Source organism: Mixophyes fleayi, chromosome 5 (genome assembly GCF_038048845.1).
Source record: "Mixophyes fleayi isolate aMixFle1 chromosome 5, aMixFle1.hap1, whole genome shotgun sequence".
NCBI lineage: Eukaryota > Metazoa > Chordata > Amphibia > Anura > Limnodynastidae > Mixophyes > Mixophyes fleayi.
Genome location: NC_134406.1, coordinates 253,921,026 through 253,945,041, shown reverse-complemented (window position 1 = coordinate 253,945,041; position 24,016 = coordinate 253,921,026). Strand labels below are relative to the sequence as shown.

At 41.8% G+C, this 24,016-nt stretch overlaps 1 protein-coding gene across 1 annotated transcript in view; it reads right to left on the bottom strand.

Moving 5' to 3' along the window:
* ZFPM2 (zinc finger protein, FOG family member 2) overlaps positions 1–24,016 on the bottom strand; it is a 300,634-nt gene that overhangs the window by 232,215 nt on the left and 44,403 nt on the right. Inside the window, exons 2-3 of the mRNA XM_075213954.1 lie at positions 12,392–12,547; positions 1,668–1,769 (exon numbers count right to left, since the gene is read on the bottom strand). Of these exons, the coding sequence (XP_075070055.1) occupies positions 1,668–1,769; positions 12,392–12,547 (258 nt within the window). The remainder of the gene's footprint in view (positions 1–1,667; positions 1,770–12,391; positions 12,548–24,016) is intronic.

The following is a 24,016-nucleotide window of genomic DNA, read 5'->3' as shown; positions in this document are numbered from 1 at the left end:
TTCAAACGTGGGTCTGACACTGGTTAGACTACTCTACTGGAAACACAGTTACATTTTTGGGAGAAGCGTAGGAGAGAAGTCAACTTCTCTCTTTGGTGTATACTCCCATATATCATGCTGCTGTCTATCCGGACTTCACTTACTTTAAGGGTAAACGCATATGTATATATTGTATACAGTATATACTTAATTCTGTTTTGCAATGAATAGCTTCAGAATACATAAGACCTATTTATAGGACCAACAAATCAAAAATAGGAATTGCCTGATATAAAACACAAGTATGTGTGTAAAAGCCCCAAACCTTCAGTTTGTGCGAGAGAAACAGGTTGCTACATGGAGGTGCAAAGTTGCAGCGATATAATCTCTGTGTTCCGCTTTCGATTCACCGTAGCATGGAATGCGATTATAAACTGTGTTTCAAAATTCACTTTATAGTCTATGAATAGAACTAGGATGGCATCGACCAATTAGTACTGCTATGTGGTCCATTTGGGGAAGGATGGGAACCCTTTAGCTTAAATCCACCGGCAACACATGGAACATTTTGGATGTGGATTCAGGGGAGAATATTTCATGGAACAGTTTGGAAAATTTCACCCATCTCTACTCTACAAAACTAGAGATGGGATCTTGTACATATAGGACCTCATTTAGAGACGGACGCAAAGTCCGTTTAAGAAGTGTAGGAGTGGGAGTGTGCCGCAGGTTGGTAGGGTATTACGAGTAGCAAGCAACCCCAGTTGCGTCCCGCTCGTAATACCCTACCGAGCTGCGAGCAGTTCCTGCAGCTAGCTAATGCTTGCGCCACCTAATTCCTGCCGCACAGCTTTAGCCCTGTTTTGCCGTATGTTGCGTCTGTGCCTCACTACGACTAGGATGCATTTACATGGTCACACCTTCACAATTCCGTGTTCCTCCCATTCTCTCGTAATGAGTCGCAAGCTGTCGCAAGTGTTAATTGCGTCCAAGATACTTTCTGCACATGTGTGGTAATGTTTTTTGGTTAGATGCGCCTAAAACGGACTTTGCATCCGACTCTAAATGAGGTCCAATGAGTGCAAGCTATTGTTCTTTGTGTGCAGTGATTTCAGAGTGACCTTTACTGTGTTGTTATACTGTACATGCTTAGTTAAACACAAGAAATTAGCGGGTACAGGAGCAAGATCTCCCCCCACAGTCACATTTATATCACACCATCATACACTTAGAAACAAATTAAAGTACATAAGCTGAATTGCCTGTAATGCTGACTTATATAGGGATTAGGTCACCGCTGCTTCTAAATCCCTAAAATATTTATTTTTTGACTCCAGAGGCCAAAACCAGTTTGATTCCCAAATTGAGCAACATTGGACAAAACAATGATTCAAACATTCAAAAGAGCAACAACAAAAAACACAATGATCACTCAATTTAAAAAAATTGTTTCTGATAGACACAAATATACTACAGACAATGAAAGTGCAACTATATAAGCAGTCTACTGGGGTAAGTTTATCAAGCTGCGGGTTTAAAAAGTGGAGATGTTGCCTAAACCAACCAATCACATTCTAGCTGTCATTTTGTCCACTGAGATGTAAATAAACAATAGATGATAACTTAATGTAGCTTTTTATACTCTTTAATGTCATTTATTATAGTACCAAATGCAGATTCCCCCTTACCTGGCCCATCCCAGCCGTCAGCTAACATTTCTGCCTTTATAGTTTTCTCCGACTGTGTTTCACTCTCCGACTCTGCCGTTCCGTGACTGCCGTCTTCATCTCCTAAAACCAAGATTAAAGGGGAAGTGATATATTATGAACAGAACGAATACTTGTTGCATAAATGAAAACATTCTCCTGATTATTTGTTAAGTGATAACTCCACCCGAAACTAAAATTTAGTATTGGATGGAATTCAATGAGTTAAAACAAAAAAAGGAAAACCTTGTATGTGTCATTCAATGGTCCCTGGTGGCTGTAACGATCTGACTCTGCTCTGTTCTGTACTCTAACTGCTCCCATATAAGGGAGAGGTAAAGGGGGAGGGGCATCGACAACCTCTTTAACTGATTAAAACAGGTAACTTGTTAGAGTACAATGCAGAGCTTTAAAGGACCATTACTATTGTAAGCCAATGCAAAAAAAAAATTAAAAATGTTAATAAAACGCTTAAACAGTAATACTACACGTTGATCAGGAGAACTATAAAAAATGTTAATGATGGATGAAATATAAAGTATTGATGCATAAACTATTCAAGCTCAAAATATTGGGAGTCAAATCAGTTTGCAAAAGGCATGCTTCCCGCATTAAACTAGGCTGATTCCATATAGGAAAAAAATCCATCCATTCTGCTTTTAAATGTAAGAAAATTATAATAGACACACTATTCCCAACTTGGTTTACGTTTATATCTGATTTGTTCTACATACTATAATCCTTTGTTTAAAAGTCTGGCAAACATTTGATCTTTTATATATACACTACTTCAATATTCTTGTGATCTTATTCTTTATTATATGCGCCCAGCTCTTCTGCTATTTTGCAATCTCCTTCAAAAAGCATTAAAAAAAAATGGATCGAAGATGATCCAAGCCTGATTATTTTTATTTTCGTCGTCAAATGAACATTAACCTTACTTGCAGCTCCAAACAGTAAAAATGTTTAAGTCAGGGGCAAACGCAGGATTTGTAGAGGGGGGATTCCACACCACGCCACCAGTGGGCATGACCAGCATGCATGGGAGCATCGCTGTAATATTAGACAGTGCTTGGCTGCTCTCCAACTCTTCCTATCCCTATAATATACATGGGCAATGCTGTGTGCACTACTGATAGATGCATGCAGCTCTCCCTTTTCAAGCAGAGCCATGTGAAGCGGGGGCAGGGTCCAGCCACCTCAATTATACAGTGCCCCAGGCTTGGAGGGGGGTTTCCGGGCACTAGGAAATCCCCCCCCCCCTCGGTTTGCCTATGTAAGTACACCCCATAGGAAATACTTGCCCACTTATTGTTAGATCCAGATGCAAGGTAGAAAAAGATGAGGTAGGTGGAGGTTGGACTTTGCCATTTGCAGCAAAAAAAGTGAGTGGGACAATCATGTTCCCACTCACCTCAGTACACATGGAGCGGCTGTGATTGAAAAACCAGCGGTTATAGCATTGATTAGTTTAATGCAAGCAGCACAATGAAAGCAAGTGTCTGTGTCTGGTTTGTTGCATTTCACAAGTGCACTTTTTAGCAAATAACCACCATATATATTTATCTTGTCTCTCTAACCCTACATCACCGAGGTGTATGTTGATTATATACGTATGTAATGACAATACTAAGCTTATATGGACACCAAAGCATTGGATGCATTCAGTGCAAGGTGATTGCTGCGCTGTTCTATACTGCCAGTCAGCTGCTTTTATTTGCATTTACCATAATAAGTATCTAACATATGAGGGGGATGTAACGGACCAGAAACAAATGACAAATCTAGGTAGGAAAGATAATGTTCAGCCTGCAGGGAGGGTCTGCAAGCTGCTAGCACAAGGGGTGTTCAATCAGCTGTAATCAGTGATCTATCGGTGTCCTCATTCTAGACATATCCTGTGAAAACAAGGAATCAAAGATTCCAGTCAATAAGCTTATAGGCGATTTGCACAAACATCTCCCACAGCAAGGTAAACTACAAAGTCAAATTGGCTTTTCTTCCAAGTTTACTTATTTATTCATTTAAGCTGAATCTGTGATACACCATTATAAACAGCTTCATAATAAAATACCATACTTTGCATTTGCCGAGGTCAGGATACCAAGGTTCTAGGCCTTTAGTAACTGATCCCTTTAAAGTGGAAATCTTCAAAATTAAATTTTTTTGCTTGGCTCCTTCTCTGAATTAAAACTATGGTACTAGCCCCTCCAACATAACTCCTTCCAAACAGTGCAAAATGCTCTTCTCACAAACTTTCCACTTAATCCGTAATTGCAGTTATCTGGGCTGAATTCATTAACTGATTTGAAGATAGAGTTGATCCTCTCACGAGGCAAGAGCATGGGTTGAGGTGCCACCATTCTAGGGGCGACAAAGACAAAGGTTCTCACCTTGGCACTTGGACCCTACGTGCCTCTCCGCACCCCTCCAGTGATCCGTTCACTGATTGCTCACTTCAGAAGCGGGCGCAATGACTGACGGTGTGAGATGGGTGACGGGACTACGCTCGCTCCCGTAGTGAGTGGTCGGTGGACGGAACGATGGGTGGCAGTGTACAAGATGACAGGCAAACATTTGTATTGATTGGTCTTATGGTTGAAAATCAAAATTTAGATGTGTCACATTATCTACAGCACTAAAGCGGTGCACACAGGATCTTTGAGCGCGAATGCTTTACCAGCTAGAGAGGCGCTAGCATTCAAAGTGCTCAAACCCCACCGTCACACAATGACGGTTAAGCTCTAAAGAACCTGCATTCTGCATTTTCTGAGCTCCATTGCTCCCGTGTTACAGAGGAAGAGCGTTGTCCCTTCACTTAAACTTGTCACCATGCGAGCGATTGAGCGCTACTAATGCTAGTGCTTTACCAGCCAGAACCGCTCTAGCAATAATAGTGCTCAATTGCTTCTGTGGTGACAGACTAATGGTTCTGTTTATGAAGAGGTGCAGAGCCTAAGTGCTGAAAAAAGGCTTTTTCGCCACTATGTCTCATTTATCAAAGAATTAACACTGGAGAAATGAGAGATTTCTCCAGCCTTAAGCATCTTTCTGTTGTTTAGCACCGTCCCCATAGTCCTCTCTGGGGATAGTGAAATTAATCAATTCATCTAACACTAAAAACTTAACGCCATCACAGGATGGTGCTATTTACCTTTTCAAATGGAGTGTGGTCCCATTGCAGAGGATCCTCTATGCAGGCTGCTGCTCCTTCCCGTCTTAGGCCAGAGTTGACTTTAACGCGCATGCGCGACCAAACACCGGCACATGCGCAGTAAGTCAACTCGGTTTCTTCAGTGGAGCCGTTTCATTGTAGAGAGGGTTTTTCACCAAAGATGATGTTTCTGCATCACTGTGAAGAGCGGCAATACAGATCCTTAAATACCGCTGCTCAACAATGATAAATAGATCCCTAAGCTTTAAGGAAACTGCATTCAGCATTTTGTGAGCTTAATGCTCACATGTTACAAAGAAAAAGCGTTCGCCCTTCGGAGATAGAGTGCTATGAAGCTAGCACTATTCTACCTGGTAAAGCGCTCTCATCCAAATTGCCCGTGTGACACCAACCTAAGAGTTCTCTGTTTTGTAGAACACTATAGAATGCCCTCTAGTTTGATGCCTTCCTCCTAGAACAAGGCGCACCACTCCCAAGCATCCTACATAATTTACCATTGCAACCTGTGCTCATAAATGAATGAATTTGGCATACATAATTGCAATAGCTAAGGTGGGCAGAGCAATTTGTACTGGGTACAAGGGGTAATTTTGGAGGGTCCGTTGTGGCAACAAAGTAAAATTCTAACCACAGTGGCAGCTGTCAAGTTTAATTATAATGAAGGGAGACCTCTACCATTTTTTTCAAACGTGCATGGTTCATGTTCATGCAGAAAATCTCCAACATACAAGCAGTCGTGTTTATTCAGCCAGAAAAGTTAATAAAATAAATAACAAATCAGTTTCCTTTCATGTAAGAGACATAAATGTAAAAATATGCAGACTTTCCTATAATGAGCCACAGTAAAAAGTTTCTTTACTACTAGTATGTTTGTTTGATTATTAAGTTCCAATCTTAGAAAAATGCAACAAATAAGAGGAACAGCCACGATCTCCTCTGTTGAAACGTATGTAACTTTTCATAAACACATCCTGCTTGACCTTCAGGGTCACACTGCTCTAGAAGAATGTACGAGTAGCCAAGCAACAGCGCAAGAGACAGCACTACAGTCAAACAATAATAAAGCAATGAAAAAAAGAGCATAAAGTAAAGACCCGTGGTAGACATAGACTAATTAAAGAAGATAGCGTTTAAGATATTGTATAAATATACATATCTATTGCTATAAATATGTTTTGTTTTATCTCTCTTGTTAAAAATTATATATGACATTTATGATGTGGTTATGGCAAGAGATGACTTTAAGCTACGCTACCACCTAGGGTGGGAGTGGACAGCCTATCCCCAGGTTCTGTGATTCCTAGCCCCAGGTTCTGTCGTTCTTAGCCCCAGGTTCTGTGGTTCATAGCCCCTGGTTCTGTGGTTCTTAGCCCCAGGTTCTGTGGTTCCTAGCCCCAGGTTCTGTGGTTCTTAGCCCCAGGTTCTGTGATTCCTAGCCCCAGGTTCTGTGGTTCTTAGCCCCAGGTTCTGTGATTCTTAGCCCCAGGTTCTGTCGTTCTTAGCCCCAGGTTCTGTCGTTCTTAGCCCCAGGTTCTGTGGTTCTTAGCCCCAGGTTCTGTGACTACTGGACCCAGGTTCTGTGGTTCCTAGCCCCAGGTTCTGTGTTTCATAGCCCTAGGTTCTATGGTTCTTAGCCCCAGGTTCTGTGATTCTTAGCCCCGGGTTCTATGACTCCTGGCCCCAGGTTCTGTGGTTCCTAGCCCCAGGTTCTGTGGTTTATATCCCTAAGGTTCTGTGGTTCTTAGCACCAGGTTCTGTGATTCTTAGCCCCAGGTTCTGTGACTCCTGGTCCCAAGTTCTGTGTTTCCCAGCCCCAGGTTCTGTGGTTCACAGCCCCAGGTTCTGTGACTTGTGGTTCCTAGCTCTGGGTTCTGTGGTTCTTAGCCCCCAGGTTCTGTGATTCTTAGCCCCAGGTTCTGTGATTCTTAGCCCCAGGTTCTGTGACTCCTGACCCCAGGTTATGTGGTTCCTAGCCCCAGGTTCTGTGGTTCATAGCCCTAGGTTCTGTGATTCCTAGCCCCAGGTTCTGTCGTTCTTAGTCCCAGGTTCTGTGGTTCATAGCCCCAGGTTCTGTGATTCCTAGCCCCAGGTTCTGTCGTTCTTAGCCCCAGGTTCTGTGGTTCCTAGCCCCAGGTTCTGTGATTCCTGGACCCAGGTTCTGTGGTTCCTAGCCCCAGGTTCTGTGGTTCATAGCCCTAGGTTCTGTGGTTCTTAGCCCCAGGTTCTGTGATTCTTAGCCCCAGGTTCTGTGACTCCTGGCCCCAGGTTCTGTGGTTCCTAGCTCCAGGTTCTGTGGTTTATATCCCTAAGGTTCTGTGGTTCTTTGCCCCAGGTTCTGTGATTCTTAGCCCCAGGTTCTGTGACTCCTGGCCCCAGGTTCTGTGGTTCCTAGCCCCAGGTTCTGTGGTTCATAGCCCTAGGTTCTGTGATTCCTAGCCCCAGGTTCTGTGATTCTTAGCCCCAGGTTCTGTAGTTCATAGCCCTAGGTTCTGTGATTCCTAGCCCCAGGTTCTGTCGTTCTTAGCCCCAGGTTCTGTGGTTCTTAGCCCCAGGTTCTGTGACTCCTGGACCCAGGTTCTGGGGTTCCTAGCCCCAGGTTCTGTGGTTCATAGCCCCAGGTTCTGTGGTTCTTAGCCCCAGGTTCTGTGGTTCCTAGCCCCAGGTTCTGTGGTTCTTAGCCCCAGGTTCTGTGATTCCTAGCCCCAGGTTCTGTCGTTCTTAGCCCCAGGTTCTGTGGTTCCTAGCCCCAGGTTCTGTGATTCCTGGACCCAGGTTCTGTGGTTCCTAGCCCCAGGTTCTGTGTTTCATAGCCCTAGGTTCTGTGGTTCTTAGCCCCAGGTTCTGTGATTCTTAGCCCCCGGTTCTGTGACTCCTGGCCCCAGGTTCTGTGGTTCCTAGCTCCAGGTTCTGTGGTTCATATCCCTAAGGTTCTGTGGTTCTTAGCCCCAGGTTCTGTGATTCTTAGCCCCAGTTATGTGACTCCTGGCCCCAGGTTCTGTGGTTCCTAGCCCCAGGTTCTGTGGTTCATAGCCCTAGGTTCTGTGATTCCTAGCCCCAGGTTCTGTGATTCTTAGCCCCAGATTCTGTGACTCCTGGCCCCAGGTTCTGTGGTTCATAGCCCTAGGTTCTGTGATTCCTAGCCCCAGGTTCTGTGATTCTTAGCCCCAGGTTCTGTGACTCCTGGCCCCAGGTTCTGTGGTTCCCAGTCACAGGTTCTGTGGTTCTTAGCACCAGGTTCTGTGGTTCCCAGCTCCAGCTTCTGTGGTTCCTAGCCCAAGGTTCTGTGGTTCCTAGCCCCAGGTTCTGTGACTTGTTGTTCCTAGCTCTGGGTTCTGTGGATCCTAGCCCCAGGTTCTGTGATTCTTAGCCCCAGGTTCTGTGACTCCTGGCCCCAGGTTCTGTGGTTCCTAGCTCCAGGTTCTGTGGTTCATATCCCTAAGGTTCTGTGGTTCTTAGCCCCAGTTATGTGACTCCTGGCCCCAGGTTCTGTGGTTCCTAGCCCCAGGTTCTGTGGTTCATAGCCCTAGGTTCTGTGATTCCTAGCCCCAGGTTCTGTGATTCTTAGCCCCAGATTCTGTGACTCCTGGCCCCAGGTTCTGTGGTTCCTAGCCCCAGGTTCTGTGGTTCATAGCCCTAGGTTCTGTGATTCCTAGCCCCAGGTTCTGTGATTCTTAGCCCCAGGTTCTGTGACTCCTGGCCCCAGGTTCTGTGGTTCCCAGTCACAGGTTCTGTGGTTCTTAGCACCAGGTTCTGTGGTTCCCAGCTCCAGCTTCTGTGGTTCCTAGCCCAAGGTTCTGTGGTTCCTAGCCCCAGGTTCTGTGACTTGTTGTTCCTAGCTCTGGGTTCTGTGGATCCTAGCCCCAGGTTCTGTGGTTCATAGCCCCAGGTTCTGTGACTCGTGGTTCCTAGGTCCGAGTTTTGTGGTTCCTAGCCCCGGGTTCTAAGGTTCCTAGCCCTGGATTCTGTGATTCCTAGCCCCAGGTTCTGCGATTCTTAGCCCCAGGTCCGGAGATTCCTAGCCCCAGGTTCTGTGGTTCCTAGCCCCTAGGATCTGTGGTTAGTCTCACAGCCTAGGCTAAAAACTGAAGGAGTGTGTTGTTCTGGAGGGGGGGTGAGCCGAGCACCAATGAGAAGCTGAAATTTGCGGCTTCTCATTGGTCGCTCCCCTCAGACCCCTAATCTGCAGACAAAAATGTTCATCACTTCAGGTGGTCTTGCAGCTTTAAAGGGATAATCACTTTTTTGCATTTTCTTTGCTTAATTGTATCTAGTACCGGGGGATGTATGCCATAAACATAGTTTTACATTATCCTTCTATGTAGGTTATAAGTAAATGTAGGGCTTCTCTCTGCCACCTCTTGTGTACACTCTGTCATGTTTTTAGTTCTTTCCGGATATGGCCATATCCCAAATAAGGTCATACGCTGCCAGGAGAATTTTATGAATGCAGTGGGCCACCTGTGTGCAAGAGTAGTGCCAGGACGCACGGGGGGCAGATTGGGAGGGAAGGAGGAAGACTGTTAGCACCAGGGCCCCCCTGAATGCAGATGGATCATAACCAATGCCTCCCCTTTATCAGGCCTGCCCCTAGACCCATATGCACTACATACCTTGCACCCATGATATATACACTAGTGTATCCTGCCTCCAATGACATCACAGATATGCCTTGCCGCTAAGCCATGCCTTAAAGCTATTATATTCTGAGAGGATGATCACCCATCAATAAGAGTAACAGGAGAGCTTTGAAAGGAGATAAAGGGATTATGGAGAAGAGAAGAAATTAATGACAACTGTAATAAATAATAAGCTCCGTAAGCCAACTTACTAGAACTTTCCTATCAACTAGATATTCCTGTAGAATGAATGTTTTTAAACTGTGCCCGGAGGGGCTTGCTTTGCCACCTGGTCTGTTGCGGAATAGGAGAAGCGATTTTACACAATTTATCTGGATTGCTTTCTCTCTGTCAGTAACCGACTGCTACTGACCACTCCTACTGGTGTCAGTTGCCACTAAACACTTGCCGACTTACGAACGTCAACTGCGCAACAGTTATAGGGGATTTGGCTGCCACCACTGGGCCCCTTCACTGGCACCTGGAACAGTTTACTTCTGGGTAGCTGGTATAGCTGTTGTAGGCTTGCTGGTGCATTCTAACTATGGATCAGGAATGCTGGCTAGCGGGCAGAGGGTTGATACAAAGACACTGGTTTCAACAAAGGACAGCCCACAGATTAGAGGGTAAGCTCTTATCTGTTGGTCAGAGGATACAGCAGGCAATAGGTGTCAGAATCTTTATGCTGTTTATTTCTCAAAGGTCCTTTTAAGGACCTTTACACATTAGTTGGAGGTACTAGTAATCATCCAGAAGTTCACATGGTATACTATAGTTAAAATACAAAATACAGCTCTTTATATACTGTTTCTGACACAAATGTTGGCAGGGCGTAACCCAGCTCCCTAAGCCTATCTGGCACCACAAAGTCTGAGATATTACATCCAATGTTTAGCATCAGGATGTAATATAGTCTCTAAACTTGGGGATTTAACACAATTTAAACTTAACAAAATTTACAACAATCTGTGATTTCCTAAATTACTTGCTGTTACATTATTCAAATAGTTTTTTATCTTTTTAACAGGACAGAACACACGGGATAGAAAGGTAACAACCCTGTGCTGTGTATTGACTTAATTAGGATGGGTTTTCCTTTCTTCCTTTCTTACAAAAAGCATGTTTCCTCCAACATGGCATATTACCTCATAAATCAAGACATGCACAATATAAAAATGAATACGTTTACACTCCCTTTCTGGCGCAGCGCGCTGGTTAGTTGCCGGTGCCACCGCACCCATACGTTAAATGCACTCATTCATTACTGTAGTGCTGGCAGACCCGGCAGTTTGCACATGCGCACCGGTACACCAATCTCCAGTTAGCGATTTGTGTCCTGGCAAGCCTGGAGACCAGGGGAAAAAAAGGAGAGAACAGCCCACACGAGCTGAGAAAATAGGAAGGTATCGGTGGCTTAGGGGTTAGCACTTCTGCCTCACAGCACTGGGGTCATGAGTTTGATTCCCGACCATGGCCTTATCTGTGTGGAGTTTGTATGTTCTCTCCTCCCACAATCCAAAAACATACTGGTAGGTTAATTGGCGGCTAACAAATTGACCCTAGTCTGTGTGTTTGTCTGTGTCTGTATATTAGGGAATTTAGACTGTAAGCCCCAATGGGACAGGGACTGATGTGAGTGAGATCTCTGTACAGCGCTGTGGAAATAGTGGCGCTATATAAATAAATAATGATGATGATTATTCAGGAGGTGCTGATTTTCACAAACACCCACAGAACTGCTAGTCGGGGGAGGGAAGTGGTGTAGAAACAATGTTTAAAAAAAGGATGTCCCCTTCAATCTGCTGGACATTGTATGTAGGTTAGAACATTATATTATTCTTCAGTATAAGCTCATTTTGGTTGTGAAACGAGCCTTCAATAGGTTTACAAGTAACATCTGGTGTATATGGTTAATTTGCTTTTACTATGATTTTTGCTTTTTCTGTTTTTATCGCAAACATATCCATTTCTGATGAGAACATTAAACTGTGTAATTCTTGCTAATAACGTTTGTATATAAGGCAAAGTTAATTTTGTTTACTTGTCCTTTAGGGAAGGGTTACTACAATTTTATATTGTGTACATGTATTTGCAGTACACCCACTTATGTGTAATATTTATACCAAGTACACTCTACTGTTTAAACATTTCCATCTAGCAACACAATATCTCTGAATGATTAGAACAAACCTTCTTAGTTGTTCTGTATTTAACTTACTTACAAGTAAACTGTTCATTTCAACTTAATTATTTTCGACTGTAAGCTCCACTTTGGCAGGGACTGATGTGAATGATTATACATTCCCTGTAAAGCGCTGAATAATATATTGGTGCTTTATTAACAAAGATTATATTATTAATAATAATAATAATAATAATAATAGAGTTAAATTTAACAGGTGGAAAGACTAATTGAATCTCCCAGAAATACCGCATATCATATGTTGAGAAAACCTTCGTTAGGGCTACATTATACCAGTGGTTGTAAAGTGTGGCCACCAAATTTTTGTTGGCTTTGTGTGTGTGGCCCGGGCATGGAATACGATCACGGGTCCCAAGGCCCAAGGATGGCTGCCCAGTTCACTCCCCAGGCACGAGCTGGACGTCCGTGGGGGTCGTACGATGCCCGCTTTTTAATTTAGCTAGCTTGGGTCTGCCATGCCCCCCAGTGGCCCGAGCCCTAGGGCTTAAGCCCTGGCTACCCCCCTCCTCTCATCGTAGGTGGCTACAGGAATATCTCTGGTGACTACACCCAGAAATGGCTACAAATCGGAGAACAACCAGAGCTGTGATTGCTAAGAATGCAGACTACCTATCCATGATTCAATTTGCATTTAAATAGCTTAACCTCACGACTCAATACCTCCCTAATTTGTCACACAAAAATATTTCTTGTATTTGTGTTAATACAGTACCTTTGTTACAGAAGTATTCCACATCGTCACAGGTCATATTCTCTGATTCAAACTCTGATGTGAAACTTTCTTCTAGTGGAAAATCTTCTTTCGAGACAATAACATTTTCCTCAGACAAACAATCTTCATCATCCTCAATAGCATCCTCCAGGGGCCCTTAAAACAAAATTCAGACAGCTAAGTATGCTTCTATGCCGAATGCTTTTGTGGTTCACAAAAATGTCAGAAATTAAATTCATACTCCCCAACTGATAATAAGATGATCCGCTAAACACTGTTATTCTTTTACCATTGCCTTATTGTGGAAATAAAGCACATACTAATGCTGTTTTTAACACATCTACTGGTGCAAAGAAAACATCATACTGCACATAATACACTACAGTGTCGTGAATGGGGCAGGACCAGCGTTGTCACATGACTGCAGTCCCTGCATCAAGTCCCATCTGGATGTGGGAGGAGCTTGAGCTGTCCGTAAGAAAGTGGGACGGTCATATCTTACATTCTATCCAAGCAGACAGTGGAATTTAAGGCTTAATACTAAGAATGTGTTTTATTTTCACGGTTCCTATAAAAAAATGTAACTTTAGTGATTCTTTAAATAAGAACAGTTTTTATGGAAGTGATGCTCAATAACTGATCATATGACCTCCATAATTTGAGGCAAAAACTGTATTTACATGAAACAATCACATAATCTGCTTGAGCTGCGGGTCAAACATTATTTTAATTTCTATTCTAGTCTGCTTTATTGTAGTGAAATATATAATTTCTGATGGAATACAAAGCTACCACAATATAGTCGATAATCTCTACCTCTTTCTCCTGTAACCCAAACCATTTTGATGATACAACTGCAGTGGAAATTCCAGTTGACAAATAGTAGCTAGAAATAGGTCATTTGAGTTTTGCTTTTTGTTGAATGAAATGATCATTCATAAGAATAAGCGGTTAAATTATATGAGCGACGGCACATTTTTATTTCGCGCTAATGATATCTTGGTGTTATCCCGAGCTCAATTCCCGACCATGGCCTTATCTGTGTGGAGTTTGTATGTTGTCCCTGTGTTTGCGTGGGTTTCCTCCGGGTGCTCCAGTTTCCTCCCACACTCCAAAAACATACTGGTAGGTTAATTGACTGCTATCAAATTGACCCTAGTCTATGTGTGAGTGTGTTAGGGAATTTAGACTGTAAGCTACAGTGGGGCAGGGACTGATGTGAGTGAGTTCTCAGAGCTGCGGAATTAGTGGTGCTATATAAATAGCTGATGATGCTGATGATGATGATCCCAAGCAGAAAGGTCCCCGAAATTCCTGTGATCATGTAAAAACACAAAGGCCCTGGCAGAAGTTATACTGCCCACATACAAACAATGAACTGCCAGATTAGTGAGCAATGTGGGAACACGCAAGTGGCCAAATACTACAGATCGAGTTAATCATGAGCCGAAAAAACAGACCTCAATGCAGATATAGGGGTAAATGTATCAATATGCGGGTTCTTCAACACCCGCATGTTCAGCCTCTTCCGCGATTAAATTTCAAGCAGCGCTGCATTGTAAAGGGAAGTTAACCCTTTACAATGCAGCGCCGCTTGAAATTTAATCGCGGAAGAGGCTGAACACGCGGGTGTTGAAGAACCCGCATATTGATACATTTACCCCATAGGCTCCTTCACATCTGAGCTGAGCATTGACCCCACCTGGCTTTCCATCGTATCTGATCGAATTTGATCCAATCAGACTGGTTTTCGATCAGGTATGAAAAACGCACACAATAATTGATTTGATCAAAACTACCAAATTAATCATTGAAATTCACATGTGTTGCAAAAGTAAGTCTAGAATCTACCAGGTATGATATTCTGCATAGTAGATTGATTAATGTCCTCTAAATTGGAGGTTGAAGTGAATGGAATTTGATAGTTTTACAATGAACAAATACTGAAAGTCTTAAGGCAAGAAAATACATTTAGCTCATATCATGTGAGATGAGACGAGAGCATGTGTACAGTAAAAAACTAAGTGGTATAAAACTTAACAAGAGCTGCTTTCGAACAGAGATTATTCCAATGCTGGACTATTGAGAGACAAAGACATGATGGGGGGGGGGGGGCAGTTAGTGTGGAAACATGTACAAAAGATCAATGGATGGCGTTCGACAATCTGTGCGTATACTTGCCTACATTTGGCTGGCTCCCTCCAGGAGATCACTGAAGAGGGGTGTAGGGGGAGGGCGGAAGGGGGTGGGGTATCGCGAATCACGTCATTTTGGACCCGCCCCCAGTGACGTAATGCCTGTTTTGGGTCTTTTTACCAGTGTTTTACCAAAACAGGCATTACGTCACTGGAGGTGGGGCCAAAATAGCGCGATTCAGGAAGTACTGCTCCCTGCGCCCATAACATAACTCCATGCCGGCTCTGATGCGGGAGAAATGCTAGCTCTCCCGGGATTCCGGGAGACCCACCCGAATTTCGGGAGTCTTCTGGACAGTCCGGGAGAGTTGGCATGTATGTCTGTGTGTAGAACTGAGGATGGTGAAAAATTAGGAACAAAAGAAAGGGGGGGGGTAAAGGGAAGGTGGAAAGTCACTAAACTGCAATGTTAGAAGGGAAGGGGCAGGTAGAAGCATATTACACAGTTTCATAGAGTAATCAGGCCAAGGGGCAGCACGGTGGCTTAGTGGTTAGCACTTCTGCCTCACAGACATCCAGAAAAGTCACATTAAGCAGATAGAATAAGAGTTATCGTCTCAAACTACCTTCCAACACGATATCCTAAATCTCCGGTTGGAAGCATCTGTACAAATATTCAGGGCAACTGGGCGACTTGTGGCTCTCTGGGTGTTGTGAAACTACAAGCCCCAGCATGCTTTGCCAGTAGATAGCCAGCCCATAGTCAGAAATGTATTCTGGGACTTGTGGTTTCACAACACCTGGAGAGCCACAGGTTGGCCAGGTCTGAAAGTAAAGGCATAGCATAACAGTTCCTCACCACAGGAATTCACAAGTACGGCTCATGCACGTCCCACAGAGCACTTTAATGTATGTGTGTCTGTTCTACGGACATTGCAACTCCGCATAAGCCTTATGTAATTGAGCTTAACAGCAAGAATAAAAGTCCCATTTCTCCAGCATCTAAAAATCTATTTTAAATGGGTAAAGTTCCTCCTGCAGCCACTCACTTTTTAACATGAGTTTGCATCAGGGGATCTTGTAGGATGGAAACAGTTTTATTAATTTTTCTCTTATCGGCAGCAGAATGTTGCTTTTTCATTTACATTCCTAGCCTCCAGGTAGCTGAGTAGAGAATCCTAGACTAGAAAATTTTGATTAATTTCTCTCCATGTGTTATGTTATTTCTTATATATAATTGATTTCTTTTGCTTGTAGCTGTACATCTATTTTATATCTGCACCTATTGCCTCCCTTCAATCAAGAAAGTTGAAGAAAATTACCTGAATTTTGTTAAGTTTATTAAAAAAAAAAAAAAAAAAGAACTACGAGAGCTCAGTGAATATTTAAATTGTTAAGTTTATTAAAAAGAGCTCCGTGAATATTTAAATTGCGTTTTGAAATGCTAACGAAAGGAAGATATTACAGAATTTTAATAGTAGGTTCAATTTGACCCGCCGACTTTCTGCGGGAAGGGTCAAAAATTATTCAAATTGTTTCTTTACACTCAAAGAAGAAAACCTTTGATTTTTTATTTTTTTTTAAATAGATTAATATTCTCTTCCGCTAGGTCTTTTGACACATTGCTGTATGACAGTATTAATTCTACTGGTGTATAAATTTTTCAAAGACCTTTATGCTTTCATTTTCATGTACGCTCTTAACTTTTTTTTTATCTTTATTATTATGATAGAAGAAGCTTTTATTAAGATTTTTTGGCCTCTTTTTTTAGCTGGCCAAAATACTGCTGACATTTCAACAGAAGACCTACCTGGTTTTTGAAGTGGGGAAAAAAAAAAGTTCAGAGACATGGCGGTTTTTACTATTCAGTAAACAGGTGATGCGCTACTGGTGGCCCTGGGGCCGTTTGTGGCCCTCTGAGTCTTCACCTGCTGCCCCAAGCTTCTCCCTGCATTATTGTTAGATTTGTTTATTGTAACCTGTAACACTTGTGTAAAATACCTGCTGATATGTTATTACAGACAGTTGTCTTTTCTTTGTTTTGGGGCTAGATTTACTAAATTGCGGGTTTGAAAAAGTGGAGATGTTGCCTATAGCAACCAATCAGATTCTAGCTTTCATTTATTTAGTGCACTCTACCAAATGACAGCTAGAATCTGATTGGTTGCTATAGGCAACATCTCCACTTTTTCAAACCCGCAGTTTAGTACATTTACCCTTTAATGTATTATTTTATCTTATTACTGAGATTAAGTGTGGCCCTTTTGACGGTTTGAGCGCTGCACCATGAGGCTCTTGAAGTGTATGAGGTTGCCTATCACTGGATTAATAAAATATTACGATATGAAAGTAAGATATGAATATATCTTGGGAAACTCAGGAGCAGCAATTTCACAGTCAATAGTTTCATACAGAACATTTATACTAGGACAATGACTTTTCCTCATTAAAATATAACAGCAATCAACATAAGACAGTCCGGTACTTACACACGGAGGAGGCGGCCATTTTCTAGGCTGAGCCATTAGAATACAGCCTATCAATTCACTAAGACCCAGTGACATCACTGACGAATTACTGTGTAGTTGGCTGAAAGTTGTCAGTAGTTCATAAAAGTGAATTGAAAGGTTGAAAATTGTTTAAGCCCCCAAAATGACTAAGTCCCACTACGCATGCGCGAGCCCTCAAAATCAGCTCATGTGTGTACATGTCCCAGTGGACAGTGGCTCGGCAAAGCAGTAAGTTAACCCTTGATTCAATTGATATGTCTAAGAAAGGGTTAGACAAATTTTTAGCTAAAGAGGGTTTCCAGGGTTACGACCGTTAATTAAAATGAAGGACAGTAGTGGGTCCAGGGAGAAATAGGACTGAAATATTGGGTCAGGAGGGATTTTTCCCGATTGAAACAGATTGGCGATTGCTTCATCTGGATCAATTTCAAATATAAGTGAGGGATCGCAGGAGATCCAAAATAGGTTGAACTTGATGGACTGGTGTATTTTTTCAACCTCATCAACTATGTTATTATGTAGATAGATAGATAGATAGATAGACAGACAGACAGATAGATAGATATGAGATAGATGGATAGATAGATAGATAGATAGATAGATAGATAGATATGAGATAGATAGATAGATAGATAGATAGATAGATAGATATGAGATAGATAGATAGATAGATAGATATGAGATAGATAGATAGATAGATAGATAGATAGATATGAGATAGATAGACAGAGAGGCAGACAGACAGATAGATAGATAGATAGATAGATAGATAGATAGATAGATAGATAGATAGATAGATAAATAGCTGATTAAACATGAGGCAATTGACCTCTACTGACCAATAAACCCTCCATACACCCTGCCTATCAGTTTTTTACTTTGAAAGCTATGGAGTAACTCTAAGGACTTAAGCTGGGTGCACACGACAGAAAATCTCCCCCGATGCGATATCTTTAACGATTTTACCAACGACTGAAAGTCCCGATCAGCAGCCGATTCCTGAGTACACACTATACACGTTTTACCTTCAGATCTGTGCTCTTCATCTGTCATAACCATCAGCTGAAAAGACTGTCACTCTGTAACCTCTATGGAGATCTGCCTACACTGCTGGTCCTGAGTGCGTACACACTGCAGGATTGGGACAACATCATTCCATCATTTATAGAGATTTTTAGCCTGGTTATAAAATCAAATGAAACGATACAATGTGCTTTGGAAACGACAAGACATGGTCGTGGGAACGTACTCACAAATGCAATATCGGAACTTACAGTCGTTTATCGTGTGATTGACCCAAAAATCGGGTGAAAAATCAGTAGTGTGCACCCAGATTAAGACATGGTTATACAGACAGAGCATATTTCTTTCAACTAATAGCACATTCTGGCATCTCTGATGCGCTGGGCGTACGCTGGATGGCAAAGAAACACCTCCATCATGTGGGTGGTATCTTCAGCCTCCCATCTGCCACTGCTACACACCGCTATGCAGGGGTGTAATTATGAATGGAGGTTCAAGGCTGCTCAGCAATTTCAAGGTGAGACGACCGGGAAGGGGGCATGGTTGTGTCCCGATTCCTAAACATACGATGTTCGAGACATGATACATGTGTGCATATATAAATATATGCATGTAAACTTTTTGGAGATGGTGACATATAATTTACACAAGTACAGCATATTATTACGGAAAGCATTAATACATAATATGATGGAGTCCACTGGCTAATAAAACGTTTTCAGTCTAAGAAAGTGGATGACAAAGCAGGTGGCGCAGACTTCAGTACCCTTAATGTGATGTTCCCCAGCGCCCATGCTGCAGAATGTCCCAAATAACCCGCACTACAGTGTGTAACTACAGATCCAAACTGTGAGTCAAGTAAGTTTAAAGTCTGCTCAATCTGTGCATAATGATGGAGCCAGAGTAACAGTGCAGGTTATCTAGGAGTTTGGTGCAAACAAAGAGGATGAAAATGAACACTCTAACCCCAGGACTGATGATCTCTTAGTCCTCAAAGTGTTTTATATGAGGATCAGGGGCGCACGCAGAATTTTTAAGGGGGGGCTCCCCCCACCCCAAAAAAACAAAAAAACAACAACAAAAGAGAGAGCTGCTGCGCACGCGCATGCGCAGAAGCTCAGTTTCGGCAGCAATGTTCTATACAGCAGTCGCGGCGCTGTCAAAGAAGCGTCCGCGGCGCTGCTGTATACAACACAGCACTGCCGTGGGCGCTTCTTTGACAGCGCCGCGGCTGCTATATAGTACAGTGCCGCTACGTAGGGACACTTCTTTAGTGGAGGGGAGGGGTTTCTGGAGACCCAGAAACTTCGCCTGCGTGCGCCCCTAAAGATAGATTTTGCAAACATAAGCAATGTAACTTCTAACTAATAACAGCAGGGGTTTGCTTCCCCACCATACCCAAACCTCAAAATAAAGTCATATTATACCATCATTACTACAGCGTAATCTTAGTTACATCAGTAGACAAAAAAGGAGCAACTAAACACTCATAAAGTTAATATATCAGTGATGATCTGCTTCGCCGCTGGCCGTATTATTAAGGGCGGCTACATGCCTGATTAAATCACCCAGTAGTCCTGAAAATAACATGAATATCCAACCATTTATAAAGAGGAAGCAGGCTTGCTGCTTCAAGTACTCAACAGGGAATTTTCCTGCTATATTTTATTAAGTAGATATAACCCTTCTTTCAGCTACTGAATCAATATAGGAAAAGACATTTATACGAGTCAGATTAAATCCTTGACTTAAAATATCCCATTTACACACTGGAGATCGATTTTCCTTTCTCAGCGCATGCCCCCTGTAATTGCTAAGAGCATCATAAATTGCAAAACAAGATCTATATTAAAACAGGGTGGAAAAAGGGAATGCAAGGCCAATAATCTCTGGAGCAGAGATAGAGTCGGCAACGTCAATAAAACAGTTGCCGTGTTACTATTACTGATCACATTGCGGGATAAATGTCACAACAGTGATTTGAGAGATTGCGGAGTGTTTTGTAGGTTAGTGTATTCAAATGCCACGGTGGGCTTTTTTTTCTCTCCACATGGCGTAGACGATGTATTATTTTGTGAGGATTACAGGGTACCCTGCCAACGATTCTAATAAGATCACACACTCGCTGAGTCTCTCGTCTCAATTTTGACACACAGAATCGCAGGGAATGAACCGGTAACCAAAAGGTCTCTTCTTGCCAAGAAATGTACCACTGAGTTAAAAGATGGTTTTTGTCATTATTGTAGCAGCTGATTCTTGAAATTCACAACAGTTCCTGTATTTGTCTGTGCAGCATCACAGCATACGGCACAGGGAGAAGATATTACTGTATGGTCACACAATGAGCCGGCAGATACATGTCCTGGATTTGAAAGATTGATTCAATTGAGAGACTGATGCATTAGTCCCATGTTATGAGACATCAGGGGCAAGCTGGACAGAGGGGTCTCCCCCCAGTCCCAGCTTTGGGCTGGGTCAATGGGCCACATGTATTTTCCATTTTCCTTTAAAATGTTCCCAGTAGGCTGCTGAGCCGAGTCTTGCCCCTCAGGCTAAAATTTGTCAGGCAGCCCCTGTGGGACATGCATTAAAAAATATATACATACATCATACTTGCCAACTCTCCTGAAATGTCCGGGAGACTCCCGCATTTTGCGAGAGTCTCCCGGACTCCCGGGCGAGTGTGGCAATCTCCCGAATTCTGCCCACTTCACTAGGAAGTGCCCCACTTCCTAGTGAAGTGGGCAGAATTAGATCCCAAACACCGCGATTAGCGGTGAATAGTGGCCAAAATGACGCGATTTCTGCGCTCCGCCCCCTGCACGCCCACCTGCTACAGAGAGTCTCCCGGACACCAACTTAAAATAGTTGGTAAGTATGACATACATACATACATACATATATATATATATATGTATAGGATTTCATAAACCATACAGAGTGGAGATATTATGCACAGGGATTTACATTATTGTTGTCATAAAGTCTTATGCTAATTAAGTCAGCAACTTAAAACCCCATATAAAATACACATATTGCTCCCCTGTAAGTATTGCAGATCTATGCTGCATGTTTGCACAGTATCATCTGCATGCATAGACAGGGGCAAGGCTTTCTTTTAAAGTAACTTGAATTTTCCTTTAAATAATCTGACAGCCCAAGTGCTGACATATACAGTAATATACAACATGTATTCCATCTTGTATATATATTCTGTTTAATGTAACATATCAGTTTCATTGTAAAAGAATGTATGCAATATCGCAACGATGTCTGCTACATACAGTTACATAGTAAATTATATAAAACAGTGTCCTAGTGGTTAGCACTTCTGCCTCACAGCACTGGGGTCATAAGTTCAATTCCCGATCATGGCCTTATCTGTGTGGAGATTGTATGTTCTGTCTGTGTTTGCGTGGGTTTCCTCCAGGTGCTCCGGTTTCCTCCCACACTCCAAAAACATACTCGTAGGTTAATTGGCTGCTATCAAAATTGACCCTAGTCTCTCCCTCTCTGTCTGTTTGTGTGTGAGTGTGTGTCTCTATATTAGGGAATTTAGACTGTAAGCTCCAAAGGGGCAGGGACTGATGTGAATGAGTTCTCTGTACAGCGCTGCGGAATTAGTGGCGCTATATAAATAAATGATGATGATGATGAAACTCATTCATTTGTCGGTTCCGGTCTGTATAATAATAAAACATTTTAAGGTATATAGCAAAACTAGTGCAAAACTCAAAGTGAAGATTATAATATAGCATAGGAAAGGATTCTTCACTGTAAGGGTGGTAATACTGTGGAATTCCTTAGCATATTGGGCGGTGATGGAGAATTCCCTAATTAATGTAACAATGGGTTGGATGCTTTTCTTAAAATAATGGCTGTAGCTCTAGATAAAAAAGGATATTTCGGGTGGATACGTATTCAGGAAATTTATGGAATTGCTATTTTGGGGTCTGAAAGGATTTAGTCCCCCTTTTAAGGCTAAACTGACAACTACTGCATTGGGGTTATTTTTGTTTTACCTTCCTCTGGATCAAAAGAATTTGTGAAAGTTTAATCTGATGGACTTCTGACTTCTTTTCAACCATAGTATGCCCCTATGTTATATAACAAATTAGAGACTGTCACTATATTGAGGAAAAGGTATATTTTCCCTTTTAAAGTTTATGGGGTATATTTACTAAACTGCAGGTTTGAAAAAAATGGAAATGTTGCCTATAGCAACCAATCAGATTCTAGCTGTCATTTTGTAGAATGTACTAAATGTACTAAACAAATAACTAGAATCGTATTGGTTGCTATAGGCAACATCTCCACATTTTCGAAACCTGCAGTTTAGTAAATATACCCCTGAAACTTTAAAAGTGAAAATACACCTTTTCCTCAATATAGTGACAGACACAATAGGACTTATTTAATAAAAGTGTGCAATGTGCACAAAAAGTGCTGTATCTCCTAGCAACCAATCACAATGTAAGTTTTATTATTCTAGTGAACACTGGCAAATCAACAACAGACATCTGATTGGTTGGTACTTACTAAACAAGAGAGAAGATTTTAGTTTTGTACCAAGTTAGTACCAAATAAACTTTATTAACAAGCCTACAAAACAGGCAAAAGCACAACACAGATTCTACCAAATAAACTTTATTAACAAGACTACAAAACAAACAAAAGCACAACACAGATTCTACCAAATAAACTTTATTAACAAGCCTACAAAACAAGCAAAAGCACAACACAGATTCTACCAAATAAACTTTATTAACAAGCCTACAAAACAGGCAAAAGCACAACACAGATTCTACCAAATAAACTTTATTAACAAGCCTACAAAACAGGTAAAACCACAACATAGATTTCTATAGATCAAAAAATTGGTGTGATCCAGTGTTTAGTGAAAACTAAATAGTTAATATATAAGCTGTATAATGTAATAATAAAGATGAACAGCAACAATAATAAAAATAATTTAAAAAAAGCCATAAAAATCATAATGTATTTATCCGGAAGTGTTGGGGGTTTGCAAGATAGAGACCTTTCCTAAAGTCCCATCAGAACGTAAGCCAAAAAAAATAAAAAGTTATAACAGATATTAACAACTCTTAACACTTTAATAAAAATATATGTAAAAAATGTTTTAATTATTTTTCTCCATAAAATACACAAATCAGGATGTTCTTAATACGCACTGTACATAAGCATATTTATACTTTATCTTACTTGCAAATACATGTTGTGGCACCCATACAAGTAGCCATCACTATCAATCGGCACTTACACCTGCTCTGTGGCTATTTCATGCAAGATTCAGCACACAACAGGACTCAGGCTCTATGTGTTTCTCCCATGGTGTTTTGAAAACATTAAATGGATGTTGGAAAACAGTTCAATGGTCCTATTATCTATCACCCTTACTGCAACTCTGGCTGTTCAGTGTCCCTCCTATTTCAGATTATAACACTATTTGAAGGATGGGGATATTTGCTCAGTCTCATGCACATTCTAGTGCAAATGTCAAATGTGAATGGCCCTATTACTGTTACATGCACAGATGATCATACACAGCAACAGCACACAGTATATTGTAGGTCAACCTGTCAACTGCGCAAAGGTCAGACAACCACTTTGTTTGCTGAACCAATATTCAGCCAATCATTTCACTAGGAACAAGTGACATCACTGAAGCATGAGGCATTGATGTCACCAGTCCCTAGTGAATTAATATGAGACACTTAAATGAATATTGGTTCAACCCTCCACTGTGTATAGGTAACGGGTCTACTTTACAAGCTACCGTGCACAAGGGTTTAACATTTTAAATCCTCTTATAGTGCACTAAACCCTCCTATGTGATTCATGCATTGAAAGGAATTAAATGTAGGATAACACAAAATGAAATATTTAATGGAATTGTACTTAATATTAATGTATAAATTCATGTACTAAAATGTAAA